At 37.8% G+C, this 26,087-nt stretch overlaps 1 protein-coding gene and 1 non-coding gene across 14 annotated transcripts in view; one reads left to right on the forward strand and one right to left on the reverse strand.

Annotated features, from left to right (window-relative positions):
* KMT2C (lysine methyltransferase 2C) overlaps nucleotides 1-26,087 on the reverse strand; it is a 257,514-nt gene that overhangs the window by 107,782 nt on the left and 123,645 nt on the right. For all 13 annotated transcript variants that reach the window (XR_006268679.1, XM_043464206.1, XM_043464205.1 and 10 more), the window contains 3 exons: nucleotides 11,604-11,766; nucleotides 4,296-4,467; nucleotides 2,274-2,388 (listed from right to left, as the gene is read on the reverse strand). Coding sequence is in view for 12 of the 13 variants with exons in the window: in XM_043464206.1 (XP_043320141.1) it covers nucleotides 2,274-2,388; nucleotides 4,296-4,467; nucleotides 11,604-11,766 (450 nt within the window). In the remaining variant the exon portion in view is untranslated. The remainder of the gene's footprint in view (nucleotides 1-2,273; nucleotides 2,389-4,295; nucleotides 4,468-11,603; nucleotides 11,767-26,087) is intronic.
* On the forward strand, nucleotides 21,197-21,269 carry TRNAC-GCA. The gene has a single exon. It is a non-coding gene; the product is annotated as a tRNA-Cys (tRNA).

Consider the following 26,087-nt stretch of genomic DNA (forward strand, 5'->3'; position numbering starts at 1 on the left):
CTGAAGTTTTTGAGTATCACTTTATTCATTACATCAGCCGTGCAAGGAATTGCTGGTTGGCACTTTTGAGGTCCGATTACTCTGAACCAGTAAACCCAGTCCTGGCTTTATCAAACTACTTTTATACAATACTTATTATACAAAAGGCATTCTTTATATGAACATTATTAAAGACAAAGAATGCCATTCTATTAAACCATATCTTGGCAATGTAGTTTAAAAAGCAAAATTACTTTAATTCAATTAATGTTTATTTTCTAAGTTAAGCCAGTGTAATTACCATAGATCAAAGAACTTTATGCCTAGCTTCATGTCTACCCTGTGAAATTAAGACTACATTAGAAAGAAAAAAAAACTTTCAGCCTGAGGGGGTATGTAGAGATGCCCAATGGATCTAGTCTTTAGTTCTCTAGGATCCAAATCCTAACATAGATGAAAATCAGATTAATATTCCTTGGAACTTCCCTGGTGGTCCAGTGGTTAAGACTGTGCTTCCAATGCAGGTGGCATGGGTTCAATCCCTGGCTGGGGAACTAAGATCCCACAAGCCCAGCCCACAAGCTGCCCCCCTTCTTGCCCAGGGGAAAAAAGAACTACTCTGTTGCTCAAGTTAGTATGATAGCACAGGGAGCATAATATATTGGATAAACTATTGAAATGTAATACAAGAAACCTGAATTTTAGTCTCTCTTCTACCTCTGCAAATTAGTAACTCAAGCAATTCACTTAATTGCTAGTCCCTCACCAGTTCTAAATTTATTACTTTACCCTACGTATGTCAAAGGAAGCAAATTAACTACTTTTATGATTGACTCATCCTAGAGAACATTCAAAGAAAAGTCAAAGTAAATAATGTTTGTAAACAACTTCCTAACAGAAAATAGTTTTATTCAGCTAGTTGGGAATTGAAGGTAAACCTGTTATTCTCATCTTCTACTTTCACTTTAAGAATGTGAATATTTTGGCTTCCATGAACAAGTAACTCTCAATTTGTTGTTATCCAGTACTGTACTAACTGCCCAGTGGGTAGAGCTTTCAGCTAGCCTATACCATTTAGAGATTCAGACAACAGAGCCTCCATAAGTTCCTCAGGAAGCTTAGAGAAACTCAGACTTCAACACCTCAAGATCATAAAGATGCAAAGGCAACAGAAGAGATGGAACTGGGGAGAATCACTGACTGAACGACTACCTAGAAAAAAATTTAAATAGCTGAAAATACACCTTATTAAAAGCATTCTACCAAGCAGAAAGACTGGTATCATAAGTAATGAAAAAGAAGTGGGAAAATCTCTGCAGATCCTAACTCTCAAAACCCGAGAGAAATTTTACATCTAAAAACAACAGAGATCTAAATGAATAAGCACTTATTAAAACTACTATGGGGGAGGAACAATATACATATGCATGTACAATGATTCCAAATATTTAATATAAGTTTATACATAAATACACACAAATATATATACATGTAAAATCAAAGTAACATCATCTAAAAGTCAATCTAACCAAATATACTCTGCTTTATTTCTGGATTTTAAATTAATAGATTTAAAAATTATACCTATTTTAGTATCTACATACAGCAATACTACCTACTTCAAAGAGTTTCAAAGATTAAAGGTGAATCATTCAGAAATAACTCCTTAGCCATGAAGTAGCATATCGATATATGTTAGATGATAGGTTCATAGTAGCACTTTTGAAAACGGCCTAAAACTGTAAAGAACCCAAATGTTCACCACTAGGTGACTCAATGAACAAATTCTGGTACTTCTACTATTCAGCAACAAAAAGGAATCACTACTGGTATGTGCAACATTATGGGTGAATTTCAAAATAATTATGTTGGGTTTTAAAAAATGCTCACCCCCCCCCCAAAAGAAAAGGGTATATATTATATGACATCACTTACATAAAATTCTAGAAAATGCAAACTTATCTATGGTGAGAGAAACCACACTGTCTGGAAAATCAGAGGGAGCAGTGCAGTGAACAGTGAGAACGGAGGAAGTCCCAAGGGTACCTGGGAACTTTTAGGGGTTGTAAATTTGTTCATTATCTTGAAGATGATGATGGTTTCATGAATGTACATGTGTCTAATTAAATTACAGACTTTATATGTGTGCTGTTTACTGTATATCAATTATACATCAATTAAATTTTTGTAAGTTGAATGTAATATACAGATTTGAATAGGTATCTGATTTGTCTGCTCTATATATTAAAAAAAACATACAGATGATATTTTTCTTAAAAAAATAAACAACTTACTTTGCATTTCCAGCCATTGGTTGGTACTGATTTCATAACTGGTTGAAGACAAAAAGTATGATACCCTTTGTCACACGTATCACACACTAGCATCTTGCTATCTTCTCCCGATTGTCTAAAAAATAAGATAGCATTAATGATGCCTTATCTTTAAACTTATGTTTGTGACATAAGTAATCATGAGAAGAATCTGTCCTGGGAACTGCCCAGTTCATAAAATGCCCTCAGTGTCAGCTTTGCCTATGCCCAGATAATGACAGTGCAAACCCTCCAGAGGATGAGACAGTCTTCCAAAGGTCTCTAAAGGATTATCCTTACTGAACGTTCACCTGTGGTGAACCTGCTTTGGTCATTTTAGGATTCCTGCAGAGAAGGAGGGGTTAAGGCAAGATGAGTGATTTTGATCTTTATTTTTTAAACATCCCATACCCATCCTCTTTTGGGCAAGGAGCTGTAACCAATAGTTGATGTTGCATGGAAAGGAACAAATCCTAGCACAGTGAACTGGAAGAACAGTGTGATATAATAAAGACAGGATCAGATTTGGATCCGACCTACATTTGCATTCAGACTTCTATTTTTCTAGCTGTGAGACTCCTGAATAACTCAGACTTGAGTCCTCTTGGCTTCAAGTACAAAATGTAAATGAAAATCAAAGATTAACATGAGAATTAAATATAATTCTGGCTGAAGAGCTAAGAACATCCATTAAATAATAAATGCTAAATAAACAGATACAAGAATAATAATCTTGTCATAATTATTAAGAATTGTAATTAAAAACCTAAAATCTTTCCCTGAACACTTTTTTACTCCGAAGATTGGGCCCTTGTCCTGTCCATAGTCTCTGCCTTGATTCTTGACTGTTCATCCCTATCAGAAACTAAGAATTTAATTCAAGAGGAGGCGAAAAGAAAAACTAGGGAATGCAAGAAGAGCTGAGAGAGGAACCGGTGAATAAAACCTGGGGATAAACAGAAGTAAAAAGGAAGATCGGTTAGTTGGCCTTCAGTAATTTCTTATTTAATAAATTCTACATGTAAAATTGCACATTGTATCTCTCTTCAGCTACGTGGAAAGATCCTAGAAGAACAGCACTGTTTTCTTCACTTTCTCTTATTCCTTCTCAAGAAGCTAGGCATAGATACAAGGTATCAACTAAGTGTTTACTGATATTTTCACACGGTCTTATTTATTCCACTTAATTCTAAGATATTGATGCTTATTGTTGTCAAATTAAATTACAAATAAAACAGACTGAACGTGGCAATAGTAAGCATCATTTCTCCTTATTATACAAGTTCTCAGCTTGTAAACAATTTGAAGACGCCGTAGATGGCCGTAGATGGAGGTAACGTCCCCAAATTATCATGCTAATTAATTAGTAGCATGAGAAAAAAAAATCACAGAGAAGACTGGAGCAATGATCAAAGGATGGAATAAAACAAACAAGAAAAGATAACCCCATTGCAAACATTTACATCCATATAACATTTTGTTTCAGGATTACAGTGAAGGTAACTGCCTTTCAGATATATGGAAATTTCTTTTAAAACAGTAGACTTAGTATTAATTGTTCCTCCTGGAATAGAAACTGAAACTTATCACCGATTCTTTGGCTCACTCTAATAACTACTTTCCATAGTTAGTGGTTTATTTTCCTATTAAATTTCACCCCCAGTGTCCCTCAGGAAGAAGGGGGGAAAAAAAAGCTGCTTTATTTTTCTAATGTTTGCTTTTAATTGTTAAAATCACTCATTTAAAATTGTTGGCAAATTTAAACTGGCTTTTTAGGCAACCAGGAATTTAAACTGTTAAAATTATTTTTTGTTTAGACTTGTTTCAAAGTAATATAAAAGTTAATAAATACCTAGCAAGTTTTAAAGACACGATGGAGTCAGTGTGAACGAATACAGCTACAGCAGTGAACAACCTTTACCATATTTACACAAACCTTTAGGACCTAATAATAGGGTCTGTCTTAAACTCAATACACACCTTTGAGTTGAAATTAAAACTTACTTGCAGTTCTGGCACACTTTGCACTCAGGACATTGCCAACCTGCCCGTTTTAATGGAGTGACCGCTATATCCAGGCACATTCCATGATAGTGCTGACCACAAGTAGTACAAAAGAACTGATCTAAGAGGTCTCCCGGGCTGTCGCACACTGCACAGTTTGCATCTTCCTTTGCTATAATTAACAGTAAAACAACGAAATTGTTGTATAAGAATTTAATATTTCTCTGACTTTACAGTTTAAAAAAATCACTCGAAGGGAATTTTCATGGTAAATCTTTCAGACACGTGAAATTATCCACATTGAACTGATATCCAATCAGAATAAGGTCTCAATAAAAACATTACACTATCTTTAATCTAATTTTAGTCACATTAAATTTAATCAAATAGTTTTGCAATTATTTGTGCCTACATCTACCTGAGACCATATGCAGTTCTTATTTTATTTTATATCCCTAATACCAATGATAATCCTGGGCACCTAGTTAATGTTCAATATATACTTGCTGAAAAGAACCAAAAAGGAAAATAACAACTGAGAGACGCGTTGCAGTGCAAAGACAAACATTTTTATCTGGATGTTATACATAAGGTTTTGAAATTAACAAAATAAAGTAAGAGACAAAATTAAGAAATGCTAGTATCAAGTAGATTAAGATGCTTCTTAAGCATAAACAGACTAATTTTTATTCAAATCAAATAAGGGTTTTTTAATACTGGAAAATATCATATGAGGGAGAACATTAAAGATGGAAGCTATATATTCATACACAAATACAATACTTCATATACTAATTCTATATTGATGTATATTAACTGCGAGTTGTAAAACAAAACATTAAAAATCCATATAATTATCACCATCATCTATCACTAAATGTGGATTAAAAGGAATGGCACTTTTTAACACTTCTTGTACCATCTAAAATAAAGAATAAACTGCCTTGCCAAGTACAAAGTTAAACTCATGCATATTACAATATAATAAGGAAAAGAATGTATTCTAAAATCATACCAATTTGATGATAAATGAGTATGCCTGTATCTGCATTTAGTATGCTCTCAATTAAACGGTCTGATCAGCTGATTGTCTGAGGACTATTTTAAATCATACATAGTATTTTTTTCTCTTTTGCTTTCTGAAGATCTGGTCAGTCCTATCTGGCTTCAAGTCGTTCCTACTTGCCTGCCTTTCCCCCAGTCTAGAAACACTTAATGATCTGTTCCTTTTCCTTATACCTGTAGTTAGTTGGCAGCTGGGCTGTAGAAGTCTTTGGCATACAGATCTCTTGTTTATAGTCCTTTTAGAATGGTTAAAAAAACAAAAGCTGCGGTGTGAGGGCAGTGCACAGACAGGCCCTGGGCTGTCTCGAGACGTAAGCTGGGCCTGGTGGCTGCGCAACCGCCACTCCTCGGAAGCTCCTGTAACTTCTCGGGCCTTACCCTTCTGGCCTTGTCGCGGCACTTAGAGCCGGCATTTCACTCACAGAGTGTCCTACCTTGAGTTCTAGGATGGCCGCTTTCTCCTGGTAACTCCTGAGGCTTCCCACGCCTCCGTCTCAAACCTGTGCTCCTCCTATAGCTCTACAAGGCCTCCAAATGCTGGAGGCTCTCAGGATTCCATTCTCTTCCTCCTTTCCGAATCCCCGGTAGCTTTTTCTTTGTAATCACATCAACTTCTACACTCGCCCCAAACTTCTTTCTATCTAACCCTCAAATGTTATTTTCAAGTCTTTCCGGACTTCAATAGCCACATGTTCTAAAAACAGCCAATCTCTACACCTCTAGCATAAAACTTATTTTTAAAATCTAAACCTCCCCCTTCTTTCTTGACCTGCTGGGTGAAGAAGTATTAGTGTCACTACTGACCCTAAACTTGTCCCTGACCCAAAATACCCAAATGGACAGCAGTTCTTATGAGTAAATTTTCTATATAAATACCCCTCTTCCATCCATCTGTACAGCTCACTCCATCACACTCTGTCCTGGTATTAATAACTGCAGTCACCTGCTGAATGGAATGTTTGCCCAGGGTTCTGACCTTCTCCCTAATCACCCACACATCCAGAGCAATTTTCTCCAACTATTATGCCCTGCTGAAACTTAAACTTTGTCAATCAATATCTCCTTTCTCACCCTAAAAAAACCAAAAGTTTCTTGAGGCTTTGAGGCCAAAAAAAAAAAAAAAAAAAAGGAAGGGGGGTCTTATCTCCTTTTCCAACTGAATCTCAGAACTATTTCCTGGATAGAGCAAGCAGTCTGCTGTGCGCAGAATACAACACCAGACTGCTCAACCCTTGTGAGGCCGCACGCATCCTGCTTCTTCCGCCTGTAACTGTGTTTGTTCCCTTGCTGCACTGCAAGCCCGTTCCAAAGAGGCCTTTAAAACTCTTGCTCAGACATAAACCCTGACTGTCTAACGTTACCACACCTAAATGCCCATTTGGTTGTTGACTATTTCTCTTCCCATATGCTTAGAAGAAACTGTTATATAATCCAGTTAATTATGAGATATTTAAAAGAAAGCATTACTTTTAAAAATGAAATTACATGTATTAATTCATTTTTATAGAAATGGCAACAAAACAGAGCAAATTATTTCTCCTAATACTAAAAGAGAGTGCCATATTTAACTCATTCAAGTACATTTAAAAACTAACCTTTGATTTTTCTTACCCTCAGAACATACAGCAATTGTGGCAAATACTGGACTCTATCAGATATCCAGTTCATCCTGTGAAACTTTTAAGAGTTTGCTACTCTGCAACTTCAACCTGCCTGGGAGCTACCAGTCATGTGTGGTTAACTGGACGATGGAAATGTAATTAGTCCAAACTGACATGTGCTTTACATAAAACACACTCTGAATTCCAAAGATTTAACAGGAAAAAATATTACTGTGAATAGCTCAAAATTTTATTGATTACAAGTTGACATATTAACATTTTGGATATACTGGATTAAATATGTATTGTTAAGATTAATTTCAAATAAAAAAATTTTACATAACTATTGGAAAAATTAAAATAACATATATTGCTCATATCATGTTTCTATTGCACAGCCCTGTTTTATATAGCAAAGCTCATTCTATAACAAGACAGTTGTGTGCATCACTGTGGCAGGGATTACTTTTTATTCTATGACATTTTCCACCAATTCCTTGATGACAATAGTCATGTTGCTTGATTAATATGCCTCATGTAATAAATTGGGCCAAAAAAAAAATTCCACATGATTATATTCAGCATAAAAGATCTATTAAGCATTATATAAAAATAATAATAGAAAAAAGTTGGTTCCAACCACTTGTTCAACCTGTGAGAACATACAGGAATATGCAGAAATATTAAAACGGCCTTTTGAAGGTCATGAATAAGAAGATATTACTGGATAGCATGTCATGTCAGACATAAGTACATGTACTTATACATACATGTATGTCTGAAAGTCACAAAGCCTTAAGTTTGAAGCAATAATCAAATGACTAAGTGAACATTTTCTTTAAGCAGTTGGGAAAGCAAAATAGACAGAGTAGACTAAAGCTAAAGACAATTTAAGGAAGGACAGGAGTAAAATCCAGTTCAATCTCTCTCCAAAGATGTTGATGCCCACTGGAAGGGCAAAGAGGGCAAAGAATATCCGAGTACGCACAAAAGTAGAAGGTGAAGCGCCAGCAGAGGCACGGTGTGAAGGAGCTAAATGACGTAGGGGAGCAAGAAAAGAGGGGGAGAAACAGAAGGACAAGCTTTGGACATGTCACTGCCTAAGTGACAGCCAGGTGACAAGAGAAGAAATGGAGGAAAAGACAGAAAAATGGAGCCTAAATTACACAGGGGCTTATCATGGATCTCTAAACACGGTCAAACTGGAAGGGGAGACCACTGCTTAAGAGAGCCTAGAGAGCACACAGGAAGAAAGAACAGAAGTGAAATTATCATCAGACAGTCAATTTAAACAGGACTAAACCAGCACGGCTTTCTTACTTCCATCGACGTTACAACTTCTATGACCTAGGTTTTCATCACTGGTAGGACACTGCAAGGTGATCAGCCTATCAATATGGAATCTCCAGAAAGAAAAGGCAAACCATGGATGTTGTCCAGAGAGGGTGGCCCCACACAGCAGGCAGGAAGGTAAGAAACAAAGGTCACTGGGCTGACAGATTTAAGGGAACAGAAAAGCTGCAGGACGTGGTGTCAGGAGAAACACAGCTAACATTAGATATTAGCTAGGGAGTTAAAATGAAGTAGAAGCAGCTACAGCTGAGTAAACACGCTGGGGGAGGCACAGTGGCTTGAGATGCATCGTTCCCAGGTTCAGACCCTGCAAAAGACTTCTCACAGCTGACAAGATGCATCCAAATGCCTTCCCTTGTTCACAAGGCCTGTGTTCACCTGCACGTGCTCTGCACTATCCTGGCAGACACCAAGCTCCAGCACACTGACTCCTGCCTATTCCACCACCACGCCAAGTTCGTGCCACGTGGCCTGCACAGTAGCTGTTCGCTCTGCCTGGAAAATGTTCTCCTCTGATCTTGCACGGCTTGCTCTCTGCCATTCAGGCTTCCCTCGGGGGCAGAATACTACCCGGGAAGAACATATGGCTCTGTCTCCGAGATGGATATTTAGTGTAAAATTTCCAGGCTAGGCTAGTGGACACTGGCATCAGCATGAAAGTAAGGTGACAATCCTGACCAGCATGTCTCCAGGACGCAGCACCCAAAATTATTTTCTGATAAAAGGCTCGGTCCTGCTCACAGACACTCTTTGCTGGGATTTTTTTTTTTCTTTTTGAGGTCCATGTGTTTTTTTTTTTTTAGATTTCTCAACTTTCATAAAAAAGATATTGATCATACTAACTCAGTTCACTACCACTGCACACGGCTCTGAGCTTAGCCAGCAGGACCAAGTATTACACTTGGTGTATACCCATAACTGGAGCCTTAGATAAGAGCTGAAAGAACTACCTTTTAGTACAGTAATTCATATATATACACATGTATATGGTACAAGGCTATATGATTTTCACTGACTGACATTTAAGCATCAATAATAACACTGTCATTTAAGATATCCACATTTTTAAAACATAAAAAGTGCTTCATGCTGTGACAGACAACTAGGACAACTAAAAATACAAATGAAAGATTTTATAAGATGATTACCTCGTCTGTATATTCCTGCAAAGTAGGCTATTGGCAATATTGGCAATGCAAATTATCCTTGCATTGAAACAGAGAGTCAGAAAGCTGTGTCTTCAGGCTGCATTGTTTAAGATCCCCAAGGAATAGAATTTGCTCGGTTGGGCTTTGGTTTTACACCACTGACTTATATTGAGGGCTGTTTTAAGAAACTGCCCTGTGGGATCTACTTAAGCTGCTGTGAGACAAACCTTCACTGCCCCGTAGTGTGTACACACGGTCTCAGTGAGCTCTTCTTATTACAAATCAGGCAGCCGCGCGCGCGCCCTTCTTCACGCTGACTGCTGGGGCGTTCCGCAGCCGGCTGTGCGGCTCCGGCCTCGCAGTGCACTTCCTCTGGGAGTCGGCCTCACCGTAACCCATCCATCCTCCCCCTATTCTCTCTTCCCACTGGCCAAACTCTCTTCTTACCTTGAGTCTCTGTAAGTCTACTCTGGGACAAGGGAAGGCACCAACAATTTAAGTGTATCTTTTTAGCTTTATGTTGGCAGCAGGAACTATGCATGGTAACTGACAAGCAAATCATCTCAACTCAGTTCTTACATTTCATTATTTTACAAAGTATTTTATGATCCCTGACATGTAAATGTATGTAAATCATGTATGTTATGTGAACACAGTCTGCAGGAGAAAGTAGTCCTGTCAACAAGTAACAGACTTTCTTGTGTTGGAGCCACAGTCATAGAAAAGTCTGCATGTTGCTTAGTGAAGTCTAAATCATGATGATGTACAAAAGGCTAAATAAAAACTCTCAGACACACCCACAATTGCTTTATTCAATTGGAAAAGTGTGTTGTAACGCCCAGAATATAATCAACTCTGATAACTGGCATCACAGTCTGTGCACTTCGTGAAGTAATTCACTTCCTGAGGTCTTAAAATAAACAACGCCCATAACAGTAGCTGTGCACGAACATTCTTTTTCTCCCAGATGAAACGGTGTATAATCCAAAACATGTTTAAAATTTTAAATTCCTTATTAGCCTAAATACAATCTGACATTTCAGTCTGCCTTCCCTATAATTTATGTCTGTACAGGGATTAAGGGCAATATGATTATACATGTAGACACAAAATAACTAAAGATAAAATTATGGTACTGAACAAAGAAAAAATAATGATTATGAAGTCTGTGTTTGAGATTAGTTTAAGCCTGAGGTAGCTGTATTTATGTTTCACAAAGCTGGAAAACATAGGAAAAAAGCCTTTATTGACATTCTAAGAAACAGGTAAAAGCTAACAGTTAGATAACTAAGAGATGACATTTTAAAAAAATTTAAAAAAGACTGAATTACAGAGATTTCACAAGCAGATTGGAAATTAAATTTACTAGGGGAAAAAAGATCCCAAAACATGCATACTCATTGGAAATCCATATACTAAGAAACAAATAAGATCTCTATTTAATGAAAGGGATAGGAAAGAGCTGTAATTTTCTGTACAACATAAATTGAAAACACTTAAACCTCTTCACCTAATTATAAAATACTGTTTGGAAAAGAAAGGGAAAAAAAGACAACTGAGGATAATAGATAACCATAACCAAGATAGATGAATCAAGAAGAAGCACTAACAAAATATCAGGACCATACATTTTCCAAGATTCTCCAAAGTGTCTTGGTGATCCTATCAACATACATCCTGAAATAACACCTGAGTGAACCATCTTCCAAATTTCCAACTAGGGAGTTTTTGTTTTTCTTTTTTAGTGTAAAAGACATTGAATTAAAGACATTTTCATTTTTTAAATGACCTATTAATACCTTATAGTACATATTAAAATACCATATACTCAGCAAATCTACTCAGCATACAGTAGTTAAGATTCTTAAAATAAGAATAAAAAAAAAAAAAAAACATGCAAACTATGAGTTTTCAAGCAAGTAACTTTTCGGATATACCATCAAAGATAATGTTGATAATAGATTTCTCCCCCGGCTCCTCGCTCCCCCCACCCCGCAAGGATCTCTTCTGAAGCCCTCGCTCAGTATTATATGATACTACCTTTTACCACAAGCGGAGTAACACTTAGGGAACTTACAACATCTGTTATTTTAAGTAACTACATTGGTAAGTGTTTTTAGATGGATCTGTAGTAAACTTACATCTCTCAGGAGCTTGGTCAATGTGTTCTGGACAAAGAAGGAAGAAGTGACTGAGATCCTGAAAGGTGCCGGCTCCAGCAGCACAAGGATAATGGTACATCTGCGTGCATTTCTCTTCACAGCATTTGATAGTGGCTCCAAGGTGCTTACAAAATGCACATCGCTGGAAGGGAGCAAAGCATAAAGAAACCTCCTTATAAAATCCAGAAAAGCAACATTCAAATGTGGGGCAAGGAAGATTTTAAGAAGTCCCTGTACATTGCTAATGAAACACTTTGAAGCCTGCAAAATAAATACTAAATAAAGAATCAGTGAAAATGGTAAAATCTAAAGTCTCCATTCAGTGCTTGGTTTAATATATGTTCATTCTTCCATCAAGTTTAGAAAGTTAGCATCTCACTTTTTTTCTACTGACTTTGTCAAAAACATACAACTACCATTCTTTAAAAAATAATATGGTTAAAAGGGTAGTTTTCTAGTTGAGGGTTATTTTCAACAGGTGATTAAACCCCATCAAGAAGCAGATAAAACAGAGAAAAACTAGTTACAAAACCTCTTACTGTTTTCACCCTGCCTATAAATCAATATGGGGTTTCTTGGGTAGCACGAGCAGAAAAGAATCCCTGCCAATGCAGAAGACATAAGAGTCACAGGCTCGATCCGTGGTTTGGGAAGATCCCCTTGAGAAAGAAATGGCAAGCCATTCCAGTATTCTTGCCTGAGAAAGTCCATGGACAGAGGAACCTGGCAGGATACAGTCCATGGGGTCGCAAGGGTTGGACACCACTGAACATGAGCACACACAAAAATCAGTACGAAGTAAATTAGTGCAGCAGAGAATTAGCCAATGAGTGGCAGCTACATTGTCAAAGGCACACACACAAATCTACACACTTCATTGCAGAAGTCAGTTTCAAATTTCCTTAGAAAGTCGGAGGTGTGCAGAAAAGTTAAGCCCTCTGACTTCCTGCTTTCCCCATGGCCATCCACCTCTACTCCCTGGCAAGTGGTAAAATCAAAGGAACGTCTCAAACAAACAACAAAGCAAGTCTAGGGCACCTGAAATGTGTTAAGCAGTCAGTATGATGATCCACTTCGCCAATGTACTTACTCAGCTTTCCTTAAGAATAATCAATAAACTTTCTCATCCTCCCAAGCCCACTTTGGGCATCAGGAGTCTGCTGGGTGGCCAGCATCACACAGTATAAAATCTCCCTCTGCATGTAGATGATTAGCTGCCATATGCTTCTGCTTCAGCATTTATGCTATTGCATGGTAATTGCTTATGGGTCTTTTTTTCACCTTGGTCCAAGATCCTTGAGTAGAGCAAGCAGACTGTACTATCTTTGTATTCTTAGCACCATCAATACTGCCTGACATAGAAAGGCACTAATAAACTGATGTTCATATTTATGTACGCTAAATGAACTACATTTTTGCTAACAGAAGAGCTGAAATAACTGAAGTCAAACGGAACAATATATGGTAAAACTGAGCTTCATGTAATAGGGTGAAAGTGCTAACATTACCATGGATATCTTCACATGCTAATACACTGATTCTATATTCTTCTAGTCAATTAGAGAATACATTAGCTTTTAAGTTATAAATAATTTCAATGTCTTGCAAGTAAATCTACATAAGATATCACATACCATCAAACTCTTGCTCATAACCATCAATCCAATACACTAAATGAACGTAAGAAAGCTAACTGCCTCTTCGTGTGTCTTCTACACATTTTAGCTGCGGGCAACAGATCACTGCACGTTCTAAGTTACTTATGCGTGCACGCTCAGAGGCTGTCATGTCCTACTCTTTGAGACCTCATGGACAAGAGCCAACCAGGCTCTTCTTTAAATAGAATTTTCCAGGCAAGAATACTAGAGTGGGTTGCTGTTTCCTACTCCAGGGGATCTTCTAGCCCAGGGATTGAACCCCACCCTTCAGCACTGGCAGGCAGATTCTTTACCACTGAGTCACCTGGGAAGCCCAAATAACTCAAACACTAGCTATATTTGTGACATTTAACTTTTATATAATGCCCTCAAGTTCAGAGATTAACACTCATTTCAGCTGTCCTTTTATACTCAAAGATATTACTGCATTTAAAAAAACTGAAGAAATAAAGTATAATAATTGGCTTTTTACAAACTAAATATATTTTTCTGTCATACCCTCCCATGGTATCTAAACATGTTAGTTATATTAACAGAACCCAGAATTAAAGACACATATGTTATCTAGGTAATCTGAGTATCCTTGAGTCACGCTGGAAAGGCCAAGATAATGCTGAAGGAGGAAAGTGGATGTATACATCCAGTCAACCACTGAAAATCTTTCATTAACTCATTAACATCACAAAATAAGTCTGCTAAACTGTTAAAATCTAGAATCTCCATTATTTTTATAGCACATGGCAAGTTGTACAGAAGCCTTGTGCTCTAAAAATAATTTTGGCAAATAAAATATAATGACTTTTATTTAACTGCATAATAAGGAAACAAAATAATTTAAATTGATTCTTTTCCCACTGTCTGTATCATTTTAGAAACATCAACATGTTCTCTTAATCATATTTGCAATGGAAAATATTACATGACATTAGCTAAACTACTAAGTGAAGATCTGGAATGTAGCCAACATACTAATTTGTAATTACATATAAAGATATCGGGGAATACAGGAAGGGAAATAAAATACTAGCTGCATTTAACTGAACACTTCAAACCCATCTGTTATAACAGCACAGCTAATGAAAGACATTTGGCATTGAAAGAAAATATATATTTTCTGTATAGACTGTAATATATCTTTTTCAATCAAATAAATGCATCTGTAAAAGTGTAGAAAATGTCAAAGAATAAATTTCCAAAAGAAACTTCTCTAAACATCAGCACCCTCATATACCACATGTCAGAAATCAAGCAAATTATAAGCTAACAAATTATAAACAATTGCAAAGTGAATTAACATCTAGTGAAAAGCAGGTAAGATAAATAGCTTTTAAATGGTTTATCAACTAAACAATTTACTTGACTCAATATTTAAAATTCCTGAATAATTTTTTCTACTTTTTTAATCATTAAAAAAAGAAAGGAGACTGGGACATAAAAAGCAAAGTGTTATAATATCTTTTGACATTTGTCCAAGAACACATCCAAGAGAAAACTCTCAACGACAGTTCATAATATAAGAGAGTTCTCACCTGTAAGAAAGAGTCTGAGGAACTTCCAAAACTTTAATTTCACTAAATAAAAATAAGGAAGGCTCTTACCAAATAAATTTATACTATCCAATAAAACACAATCAACAAAATTTCCAAAATTAAAGATGAATATGAAGCACTAACAGAAAGTTTCAGGGTATTTCAAAGCTCATTCAATTAATTATCATGTGCTTATTCTATACCAACTGCTATAATTGTCTACGTGCTCTAAGAAGTATCAAATCCTACTAGTTTTCAACACACCAAACTGTTTTTCAGTTCAGTTCAGTCCAGTCCAGTCCAGTCAGTCGTGTCCGACTCTGTGACTCCACAGAGCGCAGCACGCCAGGCTTCCCTGTTCACCACAACTCCCGGAGCTTGCTCAAACTCACGTCCACCAAGTTGATGATGCCATCCAACCATCTCATCCTCTGTCGTCCCCTTCTCCTCCCACCTTCCATCTTTCCCAGCATCAGGGTTTCTCCAGTGAGTCAGTTCTCCGCATCAAGTCGTCAAAGTATTGGCGTTGCAGCTTCAGCATCAGTCCTTCCAACGAATATTCAGGACTGATTTCCTTTAGGATGGACTGATTGGATCTCCTTGCAGTCCAAGGGACTCTCAAGAGTTCTCCAACACCACAGTTCAAAAGCATCAATGCTTCAGCGCTCAGCTTTCTTTATAGTCCAACTCTCACATCCACACATGACTACTGGAAAAACCACAGCTTTGACTAGATGAACCATTGTTGCCAAAGTAATGTCTCTGCTTTTTTAATATGCTGTCTAGGTTGGTCACAGCTTTTCTTCCAAGGAAGAAAACTGTTTTTAACTTCTACCAAATTTTCTTCTTATTAGTCAACTAGGGTTCTCCCAGAATGTAGTCAGTAATAAAAAATGAAGACAGAAAGTAAGAAAAAAAATAAAACAGACATGTCAAACAGATCAGAATGGTCCAATGTCTGTCTAGTAGAGTACCAGGAAAAGAGAAAATAGAACAATTATAGTCAGAGAAAGTACTCTGGAAGAAAACTTATAATATCTAACATCAGAGGTAACATTCACTAAGCATACTTTCCATTTAATAGATGAGGAAGCTGAAAGAGCCAATTTTTTCTGTTCCACTGATATCTGTATCACTACAAAATACAACTGCCTGAACAAAGACTAGCTTCCGATTAAAATGTCTTACACCTAGAAACACTGGCAAAACTTTTAAGATAAAGGGAAACTTTTAGTAGCCCAACCAAAAAGAAAACAAGGCATTTACAAAGGAAGGAGAATCAGGCGTTGCTTTTCACTGGCAATATTAAACACAAAAACCAAAAGCAGGGTCTTCCAAAGTCTACAAAAAAATTAACTGAACCTAAAATTTTAATACCTGCGACATTACTATAAAATTTACATAATAAAACTAAATAGGATAAAGTCCCTACTAAAAAATAGCAACTTTTAAAAAGAGTAATTTTATGTATTTATTTTTGGCTGTACTGAGTCTTGGTTGCTGCCCGAGCTTTTCTCTAGCTGTGGAGAGCAAGGGCTACTCTTGGCTGAGGTGTGGGGGCTTCTCACCCTGTGGGGCACGCGCTGTTTAGTCGCTGGGTTCCTGGGCTCCAGAGCACAGGCTCAGTAGCTGTGGCGCACCAGCTGAGTTGCTCCAAGGCACGTGGGATCTTTCCGGATCAGGAATCAAACCTGTGTCTCCTGAATTGGCAGGTGGATTCTTTACCACTGAGCCACCAGGTAACCCAAAAATTAGCAGCTTTCAAAATGTGCGAAAGACACTTTATATATATATACGAGTGCACACACATACTTTAGATATAAATACACATAAAGCTTTTGTTTATCTGTAGAAATATATATATACACAATGTGAATGAGGCACAGTAACACAAGATATTCAAAGATAAGGAGCTAGAGGAAAACAGCAGACAATTGCTATCAAAACTAAAGCAGATAAAGCAATTATTGATCATAAAAATAGGGTTCAAATCAAAAAAAGCGGTGAGCAGAGCAAAGATAAAGTTCACATTAAATGAGTCTAATGTTAGAGTGAAAATCTTAACAGAAGAATAAAGTCATTAATTTCCAATGAATTTCCTTGATAAAGCTAACTTCAACTTTAAAAAAAAAGTTCCAATACTACAATAAAAATTTGTTTACAAAAAAAAGTAAAGCTAAATAGAAATATATAAATAGACTGGACTTAAAACAGCTCTCAGAAATCAAGATAATTTATTAACGATGGTCAAATCTAATTGCAATTTACACATAGATAGATCTCCAAATTCCAAAAATAGTAAATACACAATCTATTTAAATGTACACAGAATTCTTTTTAACTCACAATACCGGGGCTTCCCTGTGACTCAAGTGGTAAAGAATCCACCTGCAATGTGGGAGACTTGGGTTCGATCCCTGGGTTGGGAAGATCCCCTGGAGAAGGGAAAGGCTACCCACTCCAGTATTCTTGCCTGGACAATTCCACGGACTTTATAGTCCATGGGGTCGCAAAGAGTCAGACATGACTGAGCGACTTTCACCTTCACCTTCATATATGGCTATAATAAAATCCAACCAATTCAAAAAATCAGGTATTTCCTAGCTCTTGTTTTTTAAAGCACTTATGTCCTAAACCTAACACATTAATAATTATAAATTCACAATATAAGGATAAACTCCCGAAATCTATCCATCCACTAGAAAAACTGAAAATTTCCTTCAATAGCAGCAGATGGCCTTTAAATCAAAAGAATATATATATTGTTTTTGAAGTGATTAAATAAGAAACATGTCAAAATCCTTGAGATGTGGCAAATTTAGCTCAGAAGTAAAAAATACAGCTTGAAAAAGGCAAAACTCAGGGGACTTCCCTGGCAGTCCAGTGGTTAGGACTCTGTCCTTCCACCACGGAGGCACACGCTCAGGGACATGAGATCCCACATGTCTGTCGTGCAACGTGGGCAAACAGGCGAACCTCAAGACCAAACAAAAATAAGTAAACCCAGACACCAGAACTAAGCCAGTAAGAATCAGCATAGGATGAGCCATCTAAGGAAGTAAAACCACCCTAAAACTGTGTTCAGGAAGATGATAAATGACATTCAGGGGCTTCCCAGGTGGCGCTAGTGGTAAAGAACCCACCTTCCAATGCAGGAGACATAAGAGACTCGGGTTCGATCCCTGGGTCAGGAAGATCCCCTGGAGTAGGAAATGGCAACTCACTCCAGTATTCTGGCCTGGAAAATACCATGGACAGAGAAGCCTGGCAGGCTACAGCGCATAGGGTAGCACAGAGCCGGACACGGCTGAAGCGACTTAGCATGCACGCACACAGTCTCATCACATGACTCCTTAAAAGCACAGATTTTTCTTCAACTGGTAGCAGAAAGGAAAGTCAGAGAAATTCAAAGCAAGCGAAGGATTTCAGGACCACAATCATGTCTCTGAAGATGAAAGAAGCCACATACAAAGACCAGAGAGTGCCCCGAGGAGCTGAAAGGAACTCCAGGCTAATGGCCAAGAAAGAAATGGGGACCTCACTCCTAAACCTGCACAGAACTGAACTCTGCCCCCATGAGCTAAGTGAGCTTAAAAGAGGATTCCTCCTAAACCTCTGGATAAACACCCAGCCTGATAGAGTTCTTAATTTGAGCCCTGTGGGATCCTGCACAAAAAGCACCGTTGAGCCAGCCCAAGCTTCTCATCTTCAAGTGGGTGCTGTTTTAAACCATTAAACTTAAATGATAATTTTTATAGAGCAACAGATAACAGTATTTCAAGGCCCTCCACGATTTAGTCTCTGCCAAGCAAATATTTTTAAGAAATTTTTGTACGTGATACTTAATATTACACAATGTCTTCCTTACTCAAAGCTGTGAAGTAAACAGGGTTGTTGTTGTTCAATTGCTAAGTCATGTCTGACTCTTTGTGACCCCATCAACTGCAGCACACCAGGCTTCCCTGTCCTCCGCTATCTCCAGGAGTCTGCTCAGATTCATGACCATTGAGTTGCTGCTGCTATCCAGTCATCTCATCCTCTGTTGCCCCATTCTCCTCCTGTCCTCAATCTTTCCCAGCATCAGGGCCTTTTCCAATGGGTTGGCTTTTCACATCAGGCGCTAAAGTATTGGAGCTTCAGCTTCAGCATCAGTTCTTCCAATGAATAATCAGGGTTGATTTCCTTTAGCATTGACTGGTTTAATCTCCTTGCAGTCCAAGGGACTCTCAAGAGTCCTTTCCAGCACCACAATTTGAAAAGCATCAATTCTTTGACGCTCAACCTTCTTTATGGTCCAACTCTCACATCCATACATGACTCCTGGAAAAAACATAGCTTTGACTACATGGAGAGCAAGGAGATCAAACCAGTCAACGCTAAAGGAAATCAACCCCAAATACTCATTGGAAGGACTGATGCTGAAGCTGAAGCTCCAATACTTTGGCCTCCTGATGCAAACAGCTGACTCACAGGAAAAGACCCTGATGCTGGGAAAGATAAGAGGGCAGGAGGAGAAGTGGGCAACAAAGGATGAGATGGTTTGATAGCATTATTGACTCAATGGACATGAGTTTGAGCAAACTCCAGGAGATAAATGAACAACAGGGAAGCCTTGAGGGCTGCAGTTTATGGGGTTGCAAAGAGTCAGACACGACTTATTGACTGAACAACCTTTGTCAGCAAACTGATGTCTCTGCTTTTTTAATACACTGTCTAGGTTTGTCATAGCTTTCCTCCCAAGGAGCAAGCGTCTTTTAATTTCATAGCTACAGTCACCATCCACAGTAAATAGGGTAAATGTTTTAAACTCCATCTTCAACGTACAGAAGCAAAACCTCAGAGGCTATCCTAAGGCAAGCATTCCTGAGCCCACAAATGTGCCCTCTCCCCACTGGGTCAAGGCTACAGTGAAATTTCTGGTCAACAAAAGTACACACAAATCAGAAGCCTTAAACTAAGAGCCCTCTATCATCTTTAATCTACAGCTCCCTAACAGCTTTAACCAAAAATAAAAACACGAATAAATCTGGCTTCATAGAACTTTTAAACTTTTATATGGTAAACACATACACATCTTAGAGAAAATCAAATGACCAAAAAAACCTCTGAATTTTAATTACAAATTTCTAGTATCCTGAATATATAAAACTTAAAGATTATAAAAATGAAAGATTATGAAAATGAACTTAAAACAATGACGCTTTATACACACCAATAATTTAGGGAAGACAAAAAATTGGCCAATAAAATACATAACATGCAGGATGAAGTGAGCAACTACACCAAGCATTTAACAAATATTACCTTATTTAACAACCACCATTTTAGGTAGGTACCGTGACTTTATTTTTATAAATGAAGAACAGAGGTCAAACCTTGCCCAAGCTCACAATGCCATGAAGAGGAACTGAACTTGAGGAATTCACAAATAGTTAGATATGGGTAAGTAACGCAAATTCCACTAACCTAACCCCAGAACATAATAAATACTTTGTCTTGTTTACATGATTACTCTCACTCATAAGAAAAGAAGGTAATCAATTTCAATTAGAATGCCATTAAACGTTAATCTTGGTGCCTAACAAAAAGAGTACACTGGAATGTTCACAAAACACAAGTCCTAACAGTCCCAGGCTGGAAAGCTCCCCCAAATGCCCAATAAGACAAATGTAGATAAACTATGGTTTTTTCACAACAGAATACTATACAACAATGACAATAAATGAATAATATTACAAGCAATAATTTGAATGAATCTCACAAGTATAATGGCATGTAAAAAAAAAAGACGCCTGGCATGCTGCAGCCCATGGGGTCGCAAAGAGTCGGACATGACTGAGCAACTGAACAGCAACAATGCTAAGTCGCTTCAGTCGTGTCCGACTCTGTGCGACCCGTGGACTGAGCCCTCCAGGCTGCTCTGTGCATGGGATTCTACAGGCAAGAATACTGCAGTGGGGTGCCATGCCCTCCTCCAGGGCATCTTCCCCACCCAGGGATGGAATCCTCATCTCTTATGTCTCCAGCAGTGGTAGGAGGGTTCTCTACCACTAGCACCACCTGGAAGCACCATTATATCAAGCACTAACACAGGCAAGACTCATCTATGCTGTAGGTACTGATAACAGAGCTCGCCTTGGAGGAGTTGCAAGCAGTGATCCAAAGGAGCCATGAAAACGAATTTCAGTGTTTTCCACCCGTCTCACAGACAGACAGAGTAGTGACAGAGTAGACTTCTGTTACTCTCCACTGACACGTAAGAGCTATTGGAAGAAATTATTTTCACAGAAGTAAGAGCAGTAAAAACATTAATACCGTCAACTAAGATGCTTATAGCAACTGACTATGTATTAAATAGTATTTACCTAATCATAGCAAACGGGCTTCCCTGGTGGCTCAGAGGTTAAAGTGTCTGCCTGCAATGCAGGAGACCCAGGTTCGATCCCTGGGTCAGGAAGATCCCCTGGAGAAAGAAATGGCAACACACTCCAGTATTCTTGCCTGGAGAATTCCATGGACGGAGGAGCGTGGTGGGCTACAGGCCACGGACTCGCAGAGAGTCGGACACTACTGAGCGACTTCACTTTTTTTTTCATTTATTTTTATTAGTTGGAGGCTAATTACTTTACAATATTGTAGTGGTTTTTGCCATACATTGACATGAATCAGCCATGGATTTACATGTGTTCCCCATCCCGATCCCCCCTCCCACCTCCTTCCCCATCCCATCCCTCTGGGTCTTCCCAGTGCACCAGCCCTGAGCACTTGTCTCGCCACTTCACTTTCAATCATAGCAAATAATTCAAAATATCTTCTATACTCAGGGTAGGCTCAAAAGATGGAAGGCAAAAAGCAATGAAAATATTAAATCTCATTTCAGATCTACTAGTTTTGAATGTGTAATACTAGAATAGTTATTTCAGAGTTCTTTTAAATTGATGCACAAATAAACAACTTACCTTTTTCTTGTAACTTTTTTAGTTAGAGGAGCTATTAATCAAAGTTAAAAGTTACAATTATAGATTGGACAGAGGAATAAAAAAATTTTTAATGTTACAACAAGCTACTGGACTGAATTTAAACATATCAATATGAATTCACGTTTTTAAAAATATGTACCTTTTTGTATGTGTGTGTGGCTTATTTCTAACCAAGAGTCAAGACAATTCAAGAGAATCACAGTCTTAGAATTATGCTGGAACTACTAAATATTCACGTTGGAAACAAAGAACCTTAAACCTTAGCTTATGTTCTCACTATCATGCATGCAATTTAACTATAAAATGGATAAATAATCTTAAAGTTACTTTAGAATTGGAGAAGAAAACGGCAACTCACTCCTGCAAAATCCTATGGACAGAGGAGCCTGGCAGGGTACAGTCCATGGGGTTGCAAGAGTCAAGACACAACTCGGCGACTAAACCACCACCACCTTGGAATATGCAGGAAAACTTGGAATATTTCTAATATAAGGCATAATGAGCATAATCATAAGACAAAACAACAAATGACAAACCATCAAAATTAGACCCTCTGCTCTTTCAAAAAATACTTAATGTCTTCTATGGCAACAATATAAAGAACTATTATAACTCAAAAAGTAAGAAGACAAATCAACTGGAAAATAGGGGAGTTTGGGGCAAAAGATCTGAACAGACACCTCACTAAAGATGTGTTCAATTTCATTACTCATCCAGAAATGCAAAACCCTCAAGCCTGCAATGAAGTATCACTAAACACCAACCAAAATGGCTGAAACTTAGAAATACCAACAATGTCCAGTGGTGGTAATAATGCAGAACATCGTGTTACGTACATGTTCACAGTCACTTCATAAACATAAGAGCACCAAACAGGAAGAAATCGCTCAGCTGGTGAATGGATGAATCCCCAAACAACTATGCTAAGTACAAAGGACAGAAAAGATTTCTGGATGATTCCATTTACAAATCAGTCTGGAGAAGGCAGAAAAAGTTAAAAAAAAAAAAAAAAAGACAACTTCAGGAAGAGAAACAGATCTAATCATGAATGCCCAGGAGCTGGAGAAGTGGGAGGGGACTGACGTGAAAGGGTCATGAGTGAACTTTGTAGGGTAAAGGAAAGAGTCTGTATCTTGACTATGATGGTAGTTACATACACTGTACTTATTTCTTGAAATATGTTCAATGGTGCGCTTGTAAGGAGTAAATTATATTGTATGTAAAATATACTTTAATCAAAGAATGACTCACTTAGGGGGAGAAAAACAGTAATTTATTCATTGAGTAAGGGCAAACAGGCCAGTATCAGAATAACTTTCTTAGAAGTAAAATTTGTAAAATCTCAGTAACATACAAAACCTATATAGTTGAAGTCATTTGTGAACAACCAAGCCTGCAATGGTAGGACATCAGACTCCTGACAGGAAAGAACATCACAGGCTAAGGTCCATATTTAAAAGCATTTCCACTAAGGCAGTCTCCCAGTGTGCACAGAAGGGGCAGAGCAGTATTAGATCTCAAACTGACAGCATCAGTCTTACTGGTGTGAGAAGACAGGGAAAGATCCACAATGACAGAAAGGATGGAACTTGAGAGGAAGCCTAGAAGGGTGGAAGCCACAGTGAAGCAAGCCCCCCCCCACTCTCAAAACCACTGAGATTACGTTCACAGAGGGACTCTGAGCAGCTCGAGGAAAATCACAGCTGAGCTGTGAGCTGAAGGAACTGCGGGGAGATTTCCAGTGCCGCTGACTGCTGAGATGATGTAGTTTGGACTGTAAGGCCAGCAATAATCAAAGTCTCCCAAAAAAGAAAAAAACAAAAATGATACTTACTGACAAAAAGAGATAAATGGGACCCACAAAGAAAAAAAGTATGTATCCAGTAGAAAATGACAAGATAAACAGAAGAGTTTAGAGCAGCTATTGGAAATATATTCAACAACATACAGGCAAAAGCCAGTCATAACCAGCAGTAGAACAACAGAAGATATGAAAGTTACACAGTGAAACCCAACAGAGATTCCTTCACATAGGAATTTAAATAAAAATTTCAGTGGATGTGCTTAAGAAAAAGAATGGAAATGACAGAAGAAATAGTCACTGACCTTGAAAACAAAGTATTCACCCCTTTTGAGGAAGAAATCGAAAATTATTGAAAAATTACCAGGGCCTCAGCAACCTACATCAATACCCAACACTATCAAATGTACTGATACACATGTAATCAGAGTTGAAGAGGACAGAGAAAATGGGACCAAAAACAGAATACAAAGTAAGAGGCCAAACTTTTCACATAATGGGGGGAAAAACAAAAACAAAAAAAAAACTTACAATTTTCAGAAGCTCAACAAACCCCAAGCAGGAAGAATATAGAGAAAATCACCCCCAGGCACAGCATGCTGACTGCTGAAAACCAGAAAGCCCTGAAAGGACTCCGAGGTGCTTTGAGGCTGGATTTTCTTTGTATTCTTCAACCAAGCCAGCGTATTTTAACACGCTGAACGCAGAGCACATAGGAGAATTCAGCTCTCTTCTGTTATTGTACATATTGGTGTTTCAAAACGAGAGCATAAAGGTATCCTGAGAGCAAAAACTTTGAGAACACTGTGTCATAATGGTATATAAAGAGAAATGAAACTGTTGGGTCATAAAATAGGGGTCTCTTCAACTTTGCCAGATAATTAACAATGTTTTCCCAAACGACTGCTCCGACTTTCACTCTCACTAGCAGAGTTTGAGAGTACAGGCCAAACCAGACTAACACTTGCTACATTCAGACTTAATTTCTGCTGCTCTAAATAGGTATGGAATACGATCTCAGTGCAACTTCAATTTGCATTTCATGATTGCTAAGGGGATCATGTATCTTTTCAAAAAACTTATTGGACATTTGGATTGTTGCTGTTTAGTCACTAAGTCGTGTCCAACTCTCTTCGACCTCATAGACTATATAGCCCATCAAGCTTCTGTGTCCGTGGGATTTCCCAGGCACGAATACTGGAGTGAGTTGCCATTTCCTTCTCCAGGGATCGAACCTGCACCTCTTGCACTGGCAGGAACATTCTTTACAACTGAGCCACATGCCCCCTCCTTCTGGAACCTCCCTCCCACTCCCAACCCCATCCCACGCCTCCCATGCCACCCAGTTTTTTTCTTATTCTGAGGAATCAGCAAACCTTTGTCAAAAGGGCCAAACAGTAAACATTTTATGCTTTGTATGACAAAGGCAAAATTAAGAGTATTAGACAAGTATTTCTCTATCAAGAGAGAAAACAAATTTCTACAAATTCTAAGTAACCACCAATTATTCAAAATGTGATTATAATTGAATATAATTGAGGGGGCAATGTAAGCCTAATAACGAAAAGAATGGATCTGAAGAAAGGATAACACTTCATTTAATATGAGTCCAAAGCTGTAACTAAATGGATTGTAAATATTCATCTGTTCATTCTGATACACAATGAAATTTATATATCCATCCTTGAAAAAATCTTTCACACAGAAGTACGGCCACATACCAATACATAAGCATATAATTTCATTTGGGCATATTCATCTCTGCAAGGTACTTAAAAATTTTTATTAGTCTTGATCTTTGCTTTTAGCATGTAATTATATTTCAATTAAAGCACAGGTTGAAGCCTCTCAATTACATAATTAAATAGATTCTGAAATATGGACATTTCCTTTGTATTTGCCTCAAGGCCCAAAAACTGTATCGGAACTGTAGTTTGAGCTTGGAAAATATTTCTGTATCAAACTTTTGTGTGTGAATGGAGATTCTGGTTTTCACTTTAAATTTTGATGGCATGAAAAGTGTATAAAGCAGCTTGACATTACCTGTGATTCAAACACTGGTTGCTGTACAAATGAATTTATCACGGTATAGGTTTCACATGAAAGCAGTGCTCTGTCTTGTGATTTTAAACTGAGTTCACTAGGAAATATTACCAATCCTGCAGCAGAAGTTATCTTCCACATCCATTAAGTATTTGATTTACAGTATGAGGGCAATCTTCTTCAGAAAAATTTAATCACAATCCCCAAATTTTAAAAACTGCAATAAAACATTACCACTGCTCAGTCATCAAACTGCTGCATAGTAGGGCAATTCAGTCCATTCAGCTTTGATTTCCAACAAAAACTCCTAGCATTGAGATGGTGACATCTTCAAGAGCAAATGAAACTCACCAATGACACTGTAAGTTTAGTAACCTGGACAGATTTAAATATTTCCTGTAAAGTGCCTCCTGATGAATGAATACACTGAATAAGCATAGATTTTTAAACAC

This window comes from Cervus canadensis, chromosome 3, assembly GCF_019320065.1.
Source record: "Cervus canadensis isolate Bull #8, Minnesota chromosome 3, ASM1932006v1, whole genome shotgun sequence".
In the NCBI taxonomy this organism is placed as follows: domain Eukaryota; kingdom Metazoa; phylum Chordata; class Mammalia; order Artiodactyla; family Cervidae; genus Cervus; species Cervus canadensis.